Source organism: Scyliorhinus canicula, chromosome 10 (genome assembly GCF_902713615.1).
Source record: "Scyliorhinus canicula chromosome 10, sScyCan1.1, whole genome shotgun sequence".
NCBI lineage: Eukaryota > Metazoa > Chordata > Chondrichthyes > Carcharhiniformes > Scyliorhinidae > Scyliorhinus > Scyliorhinus canicula.
Genome location: NC_052155.1, coordinates 144,845,620 through 144,860,275, shown reverse-complemented (window position 1 = coordinate 144,860,275; position 14,656 = coordinate 144,845,620). Strand labels below are relative to the sequence as shown.

The following is a 14,656-nucleotide window of genomic DNA, read 5'->3' as shown; positions in this document are numbered from 1 at the left end:
TGATCCAGCACACCACTTCTCATGTTCTGGAGAACAATCCCAGTTTATTCAATTTCTCCTCATAGCTAATACCAAGCAGCATCCTGGTAAACCTTCTCTGTACTCTCTCCAAAGTCTTTGAAGGACTTTGAAGGATATTGCCTGGTATGAAAGGTATTAGCTATGAGGAGAGATTGAATAAACTGGGATTTTTCTCCCTAGAGAGACGGAGGCTGAAGAGCAAACTGATAGAAGTTTACTAAATTATTAGGGGTATAGATCGGGTGAACAGTTGGAGGTTTTCTCCCAGAACAGAAATGACAATTACAAGGGGGCACAAGTTCAAGGAGAGAAGGTTCACCAAGGGGGAAAGGTCAGTGGGGGTGTGCAGGGGAAGGTTTTTACACAGAGGGTGGTGGTGGCCTGAATGCACTGCCAAGTGAGGTGGTTGAGGCAGATGGATGCCTCAAGGAACAAGGCTGCAAAGATGCAACCATATCATCGCTGTACACAGGTTGAATACTTAGTGGGCGAATGCTGGAGTAAATCGAATATTTGAAAGAAATAATGTAAGATGGACTGCATTGCCAAAGCCTGTCTGGCTCAGAAAAATGTTTCTACATCAAAAACGTGCAAGAAAAACAGCACAAGTAAACAATCTAGTCATATCTACAAATTAGTGGATGAAGTTGATGATCACTCAAAAGACAGTGGCAGGATTCTCCAACCCCGCGCCAGGTCGGAGAATCTCCGTGGGGTCGCTGGCTAACCTATTCTCTGGCACCGATTCTTGGGGGCACGCAGGATCGCCTCTGCGCCGGTCGGTCGGTCTGCGCCATTGAAAGCGGCCCCCCGATGATTCTTGGGGTCCCGACGGGCCCAGTGGCCGCCGGGTTCAGCAGCGTCCCACCCGTGTGTGATATTCAGGTTCCACACGGCAGGACCTGGAAGGTGTGTCTGCGGGGACCATCCTGGAAGGGGGGGGGGGGATCTGACCCCGAGGAGGCCCCTACGGTGGCCTGGCCCGTGATCGAGGCCTACTGATCGGCGGGCGGGCTGGTTCCGGGCGGGCTGGTTCTGTGGCGGCCTATGTTCCTCCGCATTGGGCTCTGCCATGTTGCTGAGGGGCCAGCGCGAAGACGGGAACCACGCGCATGCGCGGAAAAACGACGGCCGTTCCGTGCCAGCTGGAGCTGCGAGATCCACTCCTGCGCCGACCTAGCCACCTTGGGGAGGGGAGCATTCCTCAATATCGAGGACAGTTGATGCCAGAGTGGTTGGCACCGCTTTCCACGCCCGCATCAGAACATGGCCACGGGATTGAAGAATCCTGGCCAGTGAAACTGAGCTACTGCAAGAGCCTAAGCGGGGAAAAATGTGACTTTTTCAAGTCATCTATAAATTACTTTGGGCATATCATTGGTAAAGATGGTTTCAGATAAAGTCGGCTAGTGAACGGAGTTGAGGTGAGAGCAGGACTGCAGAGATTGGAGCCTGGTTAGCAGGTTTCAATGGGCCTACAAGGCGAGCGAGGGGAGGGGAAGGGTTTGAAGCTGGGAGATGTTTTTTCAAGAGGAAATGTTCTTGGGAGAGGGGAAGGGGTTCGATGTTAATAATGGATAGGGGCGGGTCAGGCTTACGGGGCAGGACCCGGTGGTATGATGATGGTGGATAAGAAAAGTGGGGGTGGTGAGAGACCCCCAGTTAGGATAGTCACGTGGAACGTGAGAGGGTTAGGAGGACTGGTCATGAGGTCAAGGGTGCTAGCGCATCTCAAAAGTTTGAAAGCCGATGTGGCAATGCTGCAGGAGACTCACTTGAGGGTGAAGGACCAGGTGAGACTTAAAAAGGGCTGGGCTACTCAGGTGTTTCACTCTGGATTTGACAGAAGGCCTCGAGGGGTAGCGGTAATGGTTAGCAAAAGAGTACGCTTCCAGATGGAGAAGGTGGTGGCAGATCAGGGGGGTAGATATGTGATTGTGACAGGGGCGCTGGAGGGGAGGTTAGTGGCGCTGTTAAGTGTATACGGTCCCAATTGGGACGATGTGAGATTCGCAAAGAAGGTGTTCGGGGCCATTCCCGACTCGGACACACACAAACTGATTGTGGGGTGGACTGGAACTTGGGGCAGCAGCCAACGTTGGACAGGTCACAACCACGCTCGCTGGTCCCATCCGGGGGGGGCGGGGGGGGAGGCGCTGGCTGGGTTAATGGTGGAAATGGGAGGGGTGGACCCTTGGAGGTTTCTGCACCCGAGGGAACGGGAATACTCGTTTTTCTCAGCAGTCCATAAGGTATACTCGCGGATCGACATTTTCGCAGTGGGGAAGGTTTTGTTGGCTGGAGTTAAGGGGTCGGAATACTCGGCAATTGCAGTGTCAGATCATGCTCCGCATTGGGTGGATATGGTACTGGAGAAGGGGGTAGCACAGAGGCCGAGGTGGAAACTGGATGTGGAGCTTTTGGGGAACCAATTGTTCTGTGAGAAAATTGAAAAGGTAATTAAGGAATAAAGTTTCAACTGTACAGGTGAGGCGTCGAAGGCAGTTGTCTGGGAGACTCTAAATGTGGTGGTGAGGGGTGAGGTAATTTTCTTTAAGGCCAGGGTGGACAAAGAGGAGAGGTTGGAGCGGCAGAAGAGGGTAAGAGATGAGATGTTGGAGGTAGATAGGAGTTATGCAGAAGATGAGGACCCAGCAAAACTGGGAAAGAGGTAGGAACTACAGGCGAGCTTCGACCGTCTGTCCACCAGGAAGGCGGTATGCCAACAGAGACGCGCAAGGGGTGAAGTTTATGAACATGGAGATAAGGTATGTTAGCAGGTCAGCTCCAGAGGGAAGCAGGGGCAAGGGGAATTCTCCAGGTGAGAGATTGGGCAGGGAAGTTGGTGGTGGCTCCGGAGCTGATTAACAAGTTTTTTGAGGAATTTTATGAGAGGTTGTACAGGTCAGAGCCACCCGAGGGAGACCGTGAGATGCAGGAATTTCTAGATGGGTTGGAGTACCCGAGGCGAGGGGAGGGGGACAGGGCTACATTAGAAGAAGCAATAGTGGAGCAGGAGATAAAGGGTGCGATTGGGATGATGTAGTGGGGGAAGGTGGCAGGGTCGGATGGGTTTCCCGTGGAATATTATAAAAAATTCAAGGATAAGCTGGCACCACTGATGGTGGGGTTGTTTGAAGAGGCGATAGGGAAGGAGGTGTTGCCACAAACCTTGGGGCAGGCATCGATTTCCCTGTTGCTAAAAAAAGATAAGAATCCGACAGAGTGTGGGTCGTATAGGCCCATATCACTTCTGAATGTGGACGCAAACGTATTGGCGAAGGTACTGGCAGGTAGGCTGGTGGAGTGCCTCCGGAAGGTGATAGATGAAGATCAGACGGGGTTCGTGAGAGGGAGGCAGCTTTTTTGAACATTAGGAGGGTTTTGAACATCGTTATGGCACCGGCAGAAGGGAAGGAAACAGAGGTGGTTGTGGCATTGGACGCCGACAAGGCGTTTGACCGGTTGTTGATGGCAGTTCTGGAGCGGTTTGGGATTGGACCAAGGTTTGTGAACTGGATAAAACTATTATATAAGGAGCCGAAGGCGAGTGTCCACACAAACAACATCAGCTCGAGATACTTTTCTCTCCACCGTGGCACAAGGCAGGGATGTCCTATGTCATCCCTGCTGTTTGCACTCGCGATTGAGCCGTTGGCCATCACATTAAGAGGTTTGGGAGCATGGAAAGGAATAGTGCAGGGGGTGGGGGTAATAGAGCATAGGGTGTCCTTATATGCCGACGACTTGCTGCTATATGTGTCGGAACCGAGTGTGTCGATAGGGGGAATATTAGAGCTATTGCAAGTATTTGGGCTTCCTCAGGATACAAGCTGAACCTGGGCAAGAGTGAGTATTTTGTGGTGTCTCGGCCGGGGGTGGGGGCGGGGTGGGGGGGCTGCCATTCCGTAGGGCAGGGACTCACTTTAGGTACCTGGGGTGCAGGTTGCCCGGGAGTGGGGGAAGCTTCGCAGGTACAATATCACGAGTTTGGTGGGGAGAGTGAAAGCCGATCTGGCGAGGTGGGATGGTCTCCCTCTGTCACTGGCGCGTCGGGTACATGAGGTTAAAATGAATATGTTGTCACGATTTCTGTTTATTTTTCAATGTCCACCGATTCTCCTGCCAAAGGCTTTTTTCAGGGAGATTGAGGGGAGGATTACCTCGTTCATATGGGGAGGGAAGGTGGCCAGAGTGAGAAAGGTGCTGCTACAGAGGGAAAGGCAGGCAGGGGGTTTGGGTCTCCCAAACCTGATGTATTACTACTGGGCGGCGAATGTGGAGAAGGTGCGGGGCTGGGTCAGAGGGGTTGATTCCCAGTGTGTCAGGATGGAGGAGAGTTTGTGCACGGGGTCGGGACTGAAAGCACCAGCAACAGCGCCGCTCCCGATAGCTCCGGGGAAATACTCGGGGTAATAATAGCTTCATTGAAAATCTGGAGGCAGTTTTGCCAACACTTTGGGTTGGGGGCAGGTTCAAGGGAATGCAGGGTCGGGGGAACCACAGATTTGAGCCAGGGAGGTGGGATGGAAGTTTTCGGAAATGGGAAGAGAAGGGGATTAAGATGCTAAAAGATTTGTTTCTTAGGCATCGGTTTGCAGGATTGAGGGAGCTGGAAGCGAAGTATGGGCTGGAGCAGGAGGAAATGTTTAGAAACATGCAGGTTCGAGATTTTGCCAGGAAGGGGCTACAGAGCTTCCCGGAGGAACCGGCCTCCACATTGCTGGAGGAGGTGCTGACGACAAGGGGACTGGAGAAAGGGGTAGTGTCAGCGGTGTATGGAGCTATTTTGGAAGAGGATAAGGCACCACTGGAAGGGATCAAAGCAAAGTGGAAGGAAGAGTTGGGAGATGTTATAGAGGAGGGGGTCTGGTGTGAGGTAGTCCGGAGAGTGAATGCCTCCACCTCATGTGCGAGGTTGGGGCTGATACAGCTGAAGGTGGTATACACAACGCACCTCACGAGGGCCAGGATGAGCCGATTCTTTGAAGGAGTAGATGCGTGTGAGCGTTGTAGTGGGGGTGGAGGGGGGGGGGGGGGGGGGGGCGCTAATCACATTCATATGTTTTGGTCCTGTCCAAAGCTAGAGGAGTTCTGGAAAGGGTTTTGAGGGTAATTTCCAAGGCTGTGCATGTGAAGCTGGACCCGGGAGGCTATATTCGGGGTGTCGGATCAGCCAGGGTTGGAAACGGGTGCGGAGGCAGATATCGTAGCCTTCGCCTCGTTGATCGCCCGAAGGCGGATCCTGCTGGGATAGAGAGCAGCCTCTCCACCTTGTGCCCTGGCGTGGCGGGGGGACCCTTGACCCTTGAGAAGGTTAAGTTCGAACTGAGGGGAAGGACGGAGGGGTTCTACAAGCCATGGGCACTATTTATTATGCACTTTCAAGAACTGGATAACATCGAACATTAGTTGGGGGGGATGGTGGGAGGGTTGGGGGCAGGGCCGGCCCAAGGCACCGGCAACTCGGGCAGTCGCCCGGGGCGCCATGTGCTAGGGGGCGCCAGAGACTCGGGTCCCGCGCATGCGCAGTTGGGCCGGTGCCAAATGCGCATGCGCGGTGGCCGCCCTCCCCCAGGGCGGCCCCCTCCGCCCCCCCTCCCGCCCCCATCCGTCCGTCCCCCCCTCGGCCCCGCCCCCGCGCCTCGGGCCCGCCCCCCTCGCCTCGGGCCTGACCCAGGCCCGCCCCCCCGCCTCGGGCCCGCCCACCCCGCCTCCGCCTCGGCCCCCCCGCCTCGGGCTCGGCCCCCCCCCCACCTCGGGCTCGGCCCCCTCCCCGCCTCGGGCTCGCCCCCCCCTCGGGCTCGGCCCCCCCCCCCTCGGGCTCGTCCCCCCCCGGGCCCCGCCTCCCCCCTCGGCCCCGCCTCCCCCCCTCGGCCCCCCCTTGCCCCCCCCCCCGCCCCCCCCTGGCCCCGCCCCCCTACCCCCTGCCCCCCGGCCCCCCCCCCCCCGAAGGGCGCCGAAGTTCAGCTTGCCCGGGGCGCCAGCAACCCTAGGGCCGGCGCTTGTTGGGGGGGGGAGGAGGACTGTGTGTATTAAGGGTGACTATGGGTAATCCCTGATTCCTTTTTGTCATTTGTTTATGTAAACATGCGGGCTGATGTTTGGGGTTTGGTGGGACGATGGGATTGTTGTTATTGTTATGGGGATTGACATATTTGTTGCTGATTATTGTTTATTGTTGGTGGGTGTAAATTTGGGAGAGAATGTGAAAAAGGAGAATAAAAATACTTTTTAAAAAAAGGTGGTTTCAGAAAGGACCTGAATAAAATATCAGCAATCTTAGAAACACCACACCCTCAAAATGTGACACAATTTATTTGTTTTTTTGATTAATTAATTATGATGGTAAATTTGTGCTGAATTTTGCAACATGATTGAAACCCTACATACTTTGTGATGTACCAAACAGGCATGGCACTGCTCAGAAGAATGTGAAATGCAAACATGAAGTGAAAGAAACTTTACTGAGAGCTGTTAATTTACTATAATCCAAGATGAAGTTGCAATTAACTTGCAATGCCTCACCCGATGGGGCTGGTGCAGTTGCCTTGCACGTTATACCTTCAGGAGAGGAACAACCAATGGTGTTTACTTCATGTACTCTTACTAGCGCAGAAATTAATTACATTCAGCAAGAAAAATAAACTGCACCTAACCTGCACAATGTTCGGTGTAAGGAGGTTCCACCATTAGATTTATGAGCATCATTTTACACTTTTGATGGATCATCGACTCGTGGCGACAATATTTGGACCGTATCAAGATATACCTTGTTTGTCAGCTAGTAGATTGCAAAGATAGTCATTGATGGTGTTGGCACACACTTATGATATCCAGTAACCACATGTTCAAGGAGCATGCAAATGCTGATGATGCTTTATCATGATTGCAGTTACACGTCAAGCATGACCCTGAAGAACATTTCATCAATATTTTTTATTTCTCGCTCGTGGATAGTGTACCTGTGACTTCATCTCAAGTTCAAAGACATACAAGAACCGATCTAGTGCTGGGGAAGGTGATAGACTTGATCTGAAAAGGAACACTGTCAGATGTTCATTGGAAAAGGCCACAAGCCCTACTTTACACAACTACTAGAGTTTACAGCACAGTATGGAGTTCTATTATGGGGCATTTGTGTATGTTTTTTCCTTGACCAACTACTTCCTGGTCCGGTTAGGATGAAGGAATTGGCACGCAGTTATTTTTGGTTGTGAGGATTAAATGCTCAAATTGAAGAGAGAGTTGGGAAATGCCAAGCTTGTGCAAAACTAAAGAACACTCCACCATTACATCCATAAGAATTGCCGACTTAGACATGGCAGAGAATACACATTTATTATGCTGGTCCACTGGAGAGACACATCGAATCATAGAATCCATACATAGAACATACAATGCAGAAGGAGGCCATTCGGCCCAACGAGTCTGCACCCACCCACTGAAGCCCTCATTTCCACCCTAAACCTATAACCCAATAACCCCTCCTAACCTTGTTGGACACTAAGGGCAATTTATCATGGCCAATCCACCTAACCTGCACATCTTTGGACTGTGGGAGGAAACCGGAGCACCCGGAGGAAACCCACGCAGACACAGGGAGAACATGCAGACTCCACACAGCCAGTGACCCAGCGGGGAACCGAACCTCGGACGCTGGCCACTGTGAAGCTACAGTGCGATCCACTTGTGCTACCATGCTACACTGCAGAAGGCGGCCATGAGAAGTTGTGATAATTAAGTCAACGACAACTGAGTAGACCATTGAAAAACTAGGCACAAGATTCGGAAGATGTGGAAACCCGGAGCAGATTGTCAGTGATACTGGTAAGAAGTTTATTTCGAAGGAGTTTGAGGACTACTTGAAAGGAACGGTATACCATATCAAGTCAGCTCCATATCATCCAGCAACGAATGGATTGCTGAATGTTTTGTGCAACAACAATCAATCATTCTATCAAAGCATCGAAGGACTAGTGAAAAGAAGAGTAAACACATTTCTAACATCTTAATGGAACATTGCACAAGCTACGAGGCAAAGTTCACCGGCAGTACTTTTGTTTAAAAGGAAACTACGAACACAGTTTGATTTGTTAACTCCACCCAATACTTCTGAGGCTGTCTAATGACAACAACAAACACAAGTGTCTAGGAGGGAGAAAATCTCCAAAGACAAGTAATTAACTAGGGAGAGACAGATCTGATATCATACACCGTACAGACGGACGATGAAAGAGTTTGCCGACGTCATGCTGATCAATTACTTGCTGCATGAAGTGAGTTTGCAGAAACTTATCAAGAAGTTCTACCTTTAGAAGCTCAAGAGAGCTACACTTTGGAATGGAGACCAGAGATAGTTATGAGTTCAAATTCTATTCCTGAGGACTTTTCAATGTTTATAGTGACAGATACTGAAATAACTACTCATGAAGTACCATCTACAGAAAGGAATGAGGACACTTCTGAGGTCACAAGTAGCTGACTTCAAGAATGCTGAATTCTACCAGAAAAGAATACAGGTCCACCAGAGAGTCTGCCTCATTGAATTGTGTATATGTATAGAAATGTCAAATCGGGATCTACTGTCTTGATGTTCATTGTTGTTGTTGCAGTAATGAAGGAAAGAGGGAGGGATGGTATGTATTTGGGAATACATTATTGCTGGTTCAGCGTCACATGATGTCTAATGATGTCAGCAGAGCATTTGCGTAGGTTTAAGCAGATTACCATTTTCATTATATAAGCAACACCGCTAAAAAACCTCTCATCATGTTTTCCAAAAATCCTGAGTGGGCATCTCAGTACATTTCAACGAAATATAACTGGGAGCAAAGACTTGGTGAAACAGTGAGGAACATTGGAGAACCTTCCAAGCGATTTTTCACAGGGCTCAGCAAAAGTTTATACCAACAAAAAGGAAGGAAGGTAGAAAGAGGGAACATCGACCGTGGATATCGAAGGAAATAAGGGAGAGTATCAAATTGAAGGAAAAAGCAGACAAAGTGGGAAAGATTAGTGGGAGACTAGAGGATTGGAAAATCTTTAGGGGGAAACAGAAAGCTACCAAAATAGCAAGAAAGAAGAGTAAGATAGATTATGAGAGTAAATTTGCTCATAATATAAAAACAGATAGTAAAGGTTTCTACAAATATATAAACAAAAACGAGTGGCTAAGGTAAATATTGGTCCTTCAGAGGATGAGAAGGGGGATTTAATAATGGGAGATGAGGAAATGGCTGAGAAACTGAACAGGTTTTTTGAGTCGGTTTTCACAGTGGAAGACACAAATAACATTCCAGTGACTGATAGAAATGAGGCTATGACAGGTGAGGACCTTGAGAGGATTGCTATCACTAAGGAGGTAGTGATGGGCAAGCTAATGGGGCTAAAGGTAGACAAGTTTCCTGGCCCTGATGGAATGCATCCCAGACTGCTAAAAGACATGGCTAGGGAAATTGCAAATGCACTAGTGATAATTTACCAAAATTCACGAGACTCTGAGGTGGTCCCAGCAGATTGGAAATTAGCAAACGTGACATCACTGTTAAAAAAGGAGGTAGACAGAAAGCGGGTAATTATAGGCCAGTTAGCTTAACTTCGGTAGTTCTGAAGATGCTGGAATCTATTATCAAGGAAGAAATAGCGAAGCATCTGGATGGAAATTGTCCCATTGGACAGACGCAGCATGGGTTCATAAACGGCAGGTCATGCCCAACTAATTTAGTGGAATTTTTTGAAGACATTACCAGTGCAGTAGATAACGGGGAGCCGATGGATGTGGTATATCTGAATTTCCAGAATGCTTTTGACAAGGTGCCACACAAAAGGTTGCTGCATAAGATAAAGATGCATGGCGTTAAGGGTAAAGTAGTAGCATGGATAGAGGATTGGTTAATTAATAGAAAACAAAGAGTGGGGATTAATGGGTGTTTCTCTGGTTGGCAATCAGTAGCTAGTGGTGTCCCTCAGGGATCCGTGTTGGGCCCACAATTGTTCACAATTTATATAGACGATATGTCCAAGTTTGCAGACGACACTAAGATGAGTGGCAAAGCAATAAGTGCAGAGGATACCGGAAGTCTGCAGAGGGATTTGGATAGGTTAGGGTCTGGCAGATGGAATACAATGTTGGCAAATGTGAGGTTATCCATTTTGGTAGGAATAACAACAAAAGGGATTATTATCTAAATGAAAACTATTAAAACATGCTGCTGTGCAGAGGGACCTGGGTGTCCTAGTGCATGAGTCGCAAAACGTTGGTTTACAGGTGCAACAGATAATTGAGAAGGCAAATGCAGTTTTGTCGTTCATTGCGAGAGGGATAGAGTTTAAGACTAGGGAGGTTATGCTGCAGCTGTATAAGGTGTTAGTGAGGCCACACCTGTAGTATTGTGTTCAGTTTTGGTCTCCTTGCCTGAGAAAGGACGTACTGGCACTGGAGGGTGTGCAGAGGAGATTCATTAGGTTAAGCTCAGAGCTGAAGGGGTTGGATTACGAGGAGAGTTTGAGTAGACTTGGACTGTACTCGTTGGAATTTTCAATGATCCGGGGGGGGATCTTATAGAAACATATAAAATTATGAAGGGAATAGATAGGATAGATGCGGGCAGGTTGTTTCCACTGGCGGGTGAAAGCAGAACTAGGAAGCATAGCCAACCTGCGCATGCGCGGGTGATGTCATTTACGCGGTGCCAGCCGCGTAATTTATGCGGTGCCGCTTTTACGCAGCGCCAAGGCCCAGCGCGCGTAAATGACGCGGTGCCGCTTCTAGCCCACGGGGGCGGGATACTAGGGGACGAGGAGCCGCCTCCGGCGCCGGAGTGAAACACTCCGCTTTCCACTCCGCCGTCGGTTCTTAGGGCACGATTCTCCGCTCCCGCGCGGCATTGGGAAGGCCGTCGTGAACTCGGCCGAGTTTCCCGACGGCCTCGGAGGCCGCTCCTCGCACCCTATTCACCACCCCCCCGGCCAGGGGGCTAGGAGCGGCGTTCCGTAAATCTCGGCCGCCGGGGCCTTGACGCTTGCGTCAAGACAGCGCGCCGAGAATGACGTGACGCGGCGCCTAAGTGACGTCAGCCACGCATGCGCAGGTTGGCCGGCTCCAACCCGCGCATGCGCTGTTGCCGTCTTCCCCTCCGCTGCCCCGCAAGATGTGGCGGCTTGATCTTGTGGGGCGGCGGAGGGGAAAGAGTGCGTCCCTTGGAGACGCCGGCCCGACGATTGGTGGGCACCGATCGCGGGCCAGTCCCCTCCCGAGCACGGCCATGATGCTCACTCCCCTCTCCGCCCCCCCCACAAGCCACAAACAAAGCTTTGGCGCCATGTTCACGACGGCAGCGACCAAGTGTGGTTGCCGCCGGCGTGAACAGGTTGTGAACGTCAGGCCGCTCGGCCCATCCGGGCCGGAGAATCGCCGGTCGCCGTGAAAAACGGCAAGCAGCGATTCTCAGAGCGGGGGGGTGGGAGAATCGTCGGGGGTGCCAGGGCGGCGTGTCGTGAGTCGCCCGGCCCTCCCGCGATTCTCCCACCCGGCGTGGGGAGCGGAGAATCGCGCCCACAGTCTCCCGATGGGAGAATCTCGCCCCCCATCTTTAAGACAAAATGTTAAATTAAATTTATGTCTGCTTTCTCAAATGAATGTAAAAGGTTTCAAGGCATTATTAAAGAGTTATTAAAGAGCAAAGTACTGGACAACGTTTATGCCTCAACCAACAACAACCTAAAGCAGATGAATTGGGATTTATCCCATGGCTGTAACACCACACTATAGAAATTGACTGCCATGTTTGCCTACATTCAACAAATGAATAAAATCTTTCAAAATGAGAAACATTTTGGGATATCCTGAGAAGATGAAAGATGATATAAAATGCAAGTTCTTCCTGAAGTGGTTGGTTGTCATGCCATGCTAAACATCTGTCTTTTTCTCACAGATTTGAAAAGAGAAAACAGCTGCCAATCAGACAGTAGTGGATTTCTAGAGGAGCCATTCATCCCACTGCAGGTAGGAAACTATTTGGTTCAAAACCTTGCCCAATAGCAGCAATAAATTATCTCTCGGTGTTTTACGTAGCCAGTACTTGTTCTCAACTTTAGTTTTTCTCTTTGGTCCTAACATGAGGCCGGAAATAAATAATCAAATATTCTTGGTTAAAACACTCCCACTCTAATGAACTGCTAAACTGCCATTTAAGTGTTGAGATCTATATTGCAATATCTAATGATGTATCTCAACAACACACCTGGAGCCCCAGATAAGTGTTCAAAGCAGCTGTTATAGGGTCAGATCAGCTCATGCAGTCAAACCAAGACACCAACTCTTCAGACAGTACCATAGTTCGAATCAAACTCTCCCATTTGTTACATTTGGGTCACTGTCTGTGCGGAGTCTGCACGCTCTCCCCGTGTGTGCTTGGGTTTCCTCCGGGTGCTCCGGCTTCCTCCCACAGTCCAACGGTTAGGTGAATTAGCCACGCCAAATTGCCCTTCGTGTCCAAAATTGCACTTGGTGTTGGGTGTGGTTACGGGTTATGGGGATAGGGTGGAGGTGTGAGCTTGGGTAGGGTGCTCTTTTCAAGAGACGGCGCAGAAGTGATGGGCCAAATGGCCTCCTTCTGCACTGTAAATTCTATGATTCTATATGATTCAGATTGCCTGCTTATTTCCCTCAACTCAGTAATTAGTTATACGTTTGTGTGTTGCCTTAGCTGGAGTACCACACCATTTTTTGTTTATGCTGAGAGATGGAGAGGTGTAGGGAAGATAATCTATAACTTATTGCCTGGGTTAGTGAAAGGGTGGCCACCAATGGTGAAGTGATTAAGAGACCAGGATTGGACGAGTCTAATCTCAGAGGGTTGTGTGGCTGGAGGAAATGACCAAGATAGGGAGGGGTGAGGACCTAAAGCGATTTCAAGACAAGAATGGGAAATTTAAAATCAACACTTTGCTTGACTAGAAGCCAAAGTAGGTCAGCAAGCACAGAGATGAAACATGACTTGTTGTGAGGTACGGCATGGTCAGTGGTACATAGAACATAGAACATTACAGCGCAGTACGGGCCCTTCGGCCCTCGATGTTGCGCCGACCTGTGAAACCATCTGAAGCCTATCTGACCATTTTCATCCATATGTCTATCCAGCGACCACTTAAATGCCCTTAAAGTTGGCGAGTCTACTACTGTTGCAGGCAGGGCGTTCCACACCCCTACTACCCTCTGAGTAAAGAAACTGCCTCTGACATCTGTCCTATATCTACCAACCCTCAATTTAAAGCTATGTCCCCTCGTGTTGGTCATCACCATCCGAGGAAAAAGACTCTCACTGTCCACCCTATCTAACCCTCTGACTATCTTATATGTCTCTATTAAGTCACCTCTCAGCCTTCTCCTCTCTAACGAAAACAACCTCAAGTCCCTGAGCCTTTCCTCGTAAGACCTTCCCTCCATACCAGGTGTTTTTGATGACCTCAAGTTCTATTTTTCATTTATTCTTTCATAGAATATGCGTGCTGCTGGCAAGGCCAACATTTATTGTCCATCCATATATGGCCTTGAAACATATGCTTGCTGGTCATTTCAGAGGGCTGTTAAGAATCAAAACCTGGCCAGTTCAGCTCAGTTGGCTGGACAGCTGGTTTGTGATGGAGAAGAAGGCCAACAGCGCTGGGTCAATTCCCATACCGGCTGAGGTTATTCATGAAGGCCCAGCCGGCTCAACCTTGCCCCTTGCCTGAGGTGTGGTGATCCTCAGGTTAAATCACCACCAGTCAGCTCTCCTCCTCAAAGGAGAAAGCCTGGTCATTTGGGACAACTTAACTTTTTTTACTATTTGCCCAGGATCACATTCTGCAGTTGTGACACATCACCTGTCCTGCCACTCTGCCATCTATGTTCTGCATTCATTAATTGATTTTTAATTAATTTATCATTACTAATCTGTTATTCCCAGGAACCTTTACTACTTGATCTTCACACCCACACCCTTTGGGGAATAGTGAGGGGGAAATGGCGGGAGGATGTCTATGCTGATTATCAGCCTATCGAACCATGTTGAATGATCCTTCTGTGACCAACAAATGCCAGTATTGAAGTCGAAAACAGAGCTTCTGGTCCAGTGATAGGGATGCTACCACTGTGCCACAAGGCCTCCTAATACATTTACTACTGATAATAAAACTTACTACAAGGAATAAAAACTTAAAATTAACTAATAGTTCAGAAACTAGCAATGATCTTTGTAGAACTACACTAGAAACTAGGAATGGGGTAGACCATTTGGCCCTTCAGGCCTGCTCCACCATTTAATACGAACATGGTTGATCCTCAACCTCAATGCCATGTTCCCGCTTTCTTCTCACACCCTTGATGCCTTTAAAATCTCAAAAAAATCAAACTCTTTCTTGAATACATTCGGTAACTTGGCCTCCACAACCTTCTGTGGCAGAGAATTCCACAGGTCAAACACATGAATAGGTTGGGAGGAGGGATACGGACCTCGGAAGTGTAGAAGGTTTTAGTTTAGACAGGCATCATGATCGGCGCAGGATTGGAGGGCTGAAGGGCCTGTTCCTGCGCTATACTGTTCTTTATATTCTTTGTACTCTTTGTTCACTGCCCTCTAAGTGAAGATAT

General features: G+C 49.4%; 1 protein-coding gene across 1 annotated transcript in view; it reads left to right on the top strand.

Moving 5' to 3' along the window:
- itprid1 (ITPR interacting domain containing 1) overlaps positions 1-14,656 on the top strand; it is a 269,051-nt gene that overhangs the window by 186,627 nt on the left and 67,768 nt on the right. Inside the window, exon 11 of the mRNA XM_038809821.1 lies at positions 11,958-12,028. Within this exon, the coding sequence (XP_038665749.1) occupies positions 11,958-12,028 (71 nt within the window). The remainder of the gene's footprint in view (positions 1-11,957; positions 12,029-14,656) is intronic.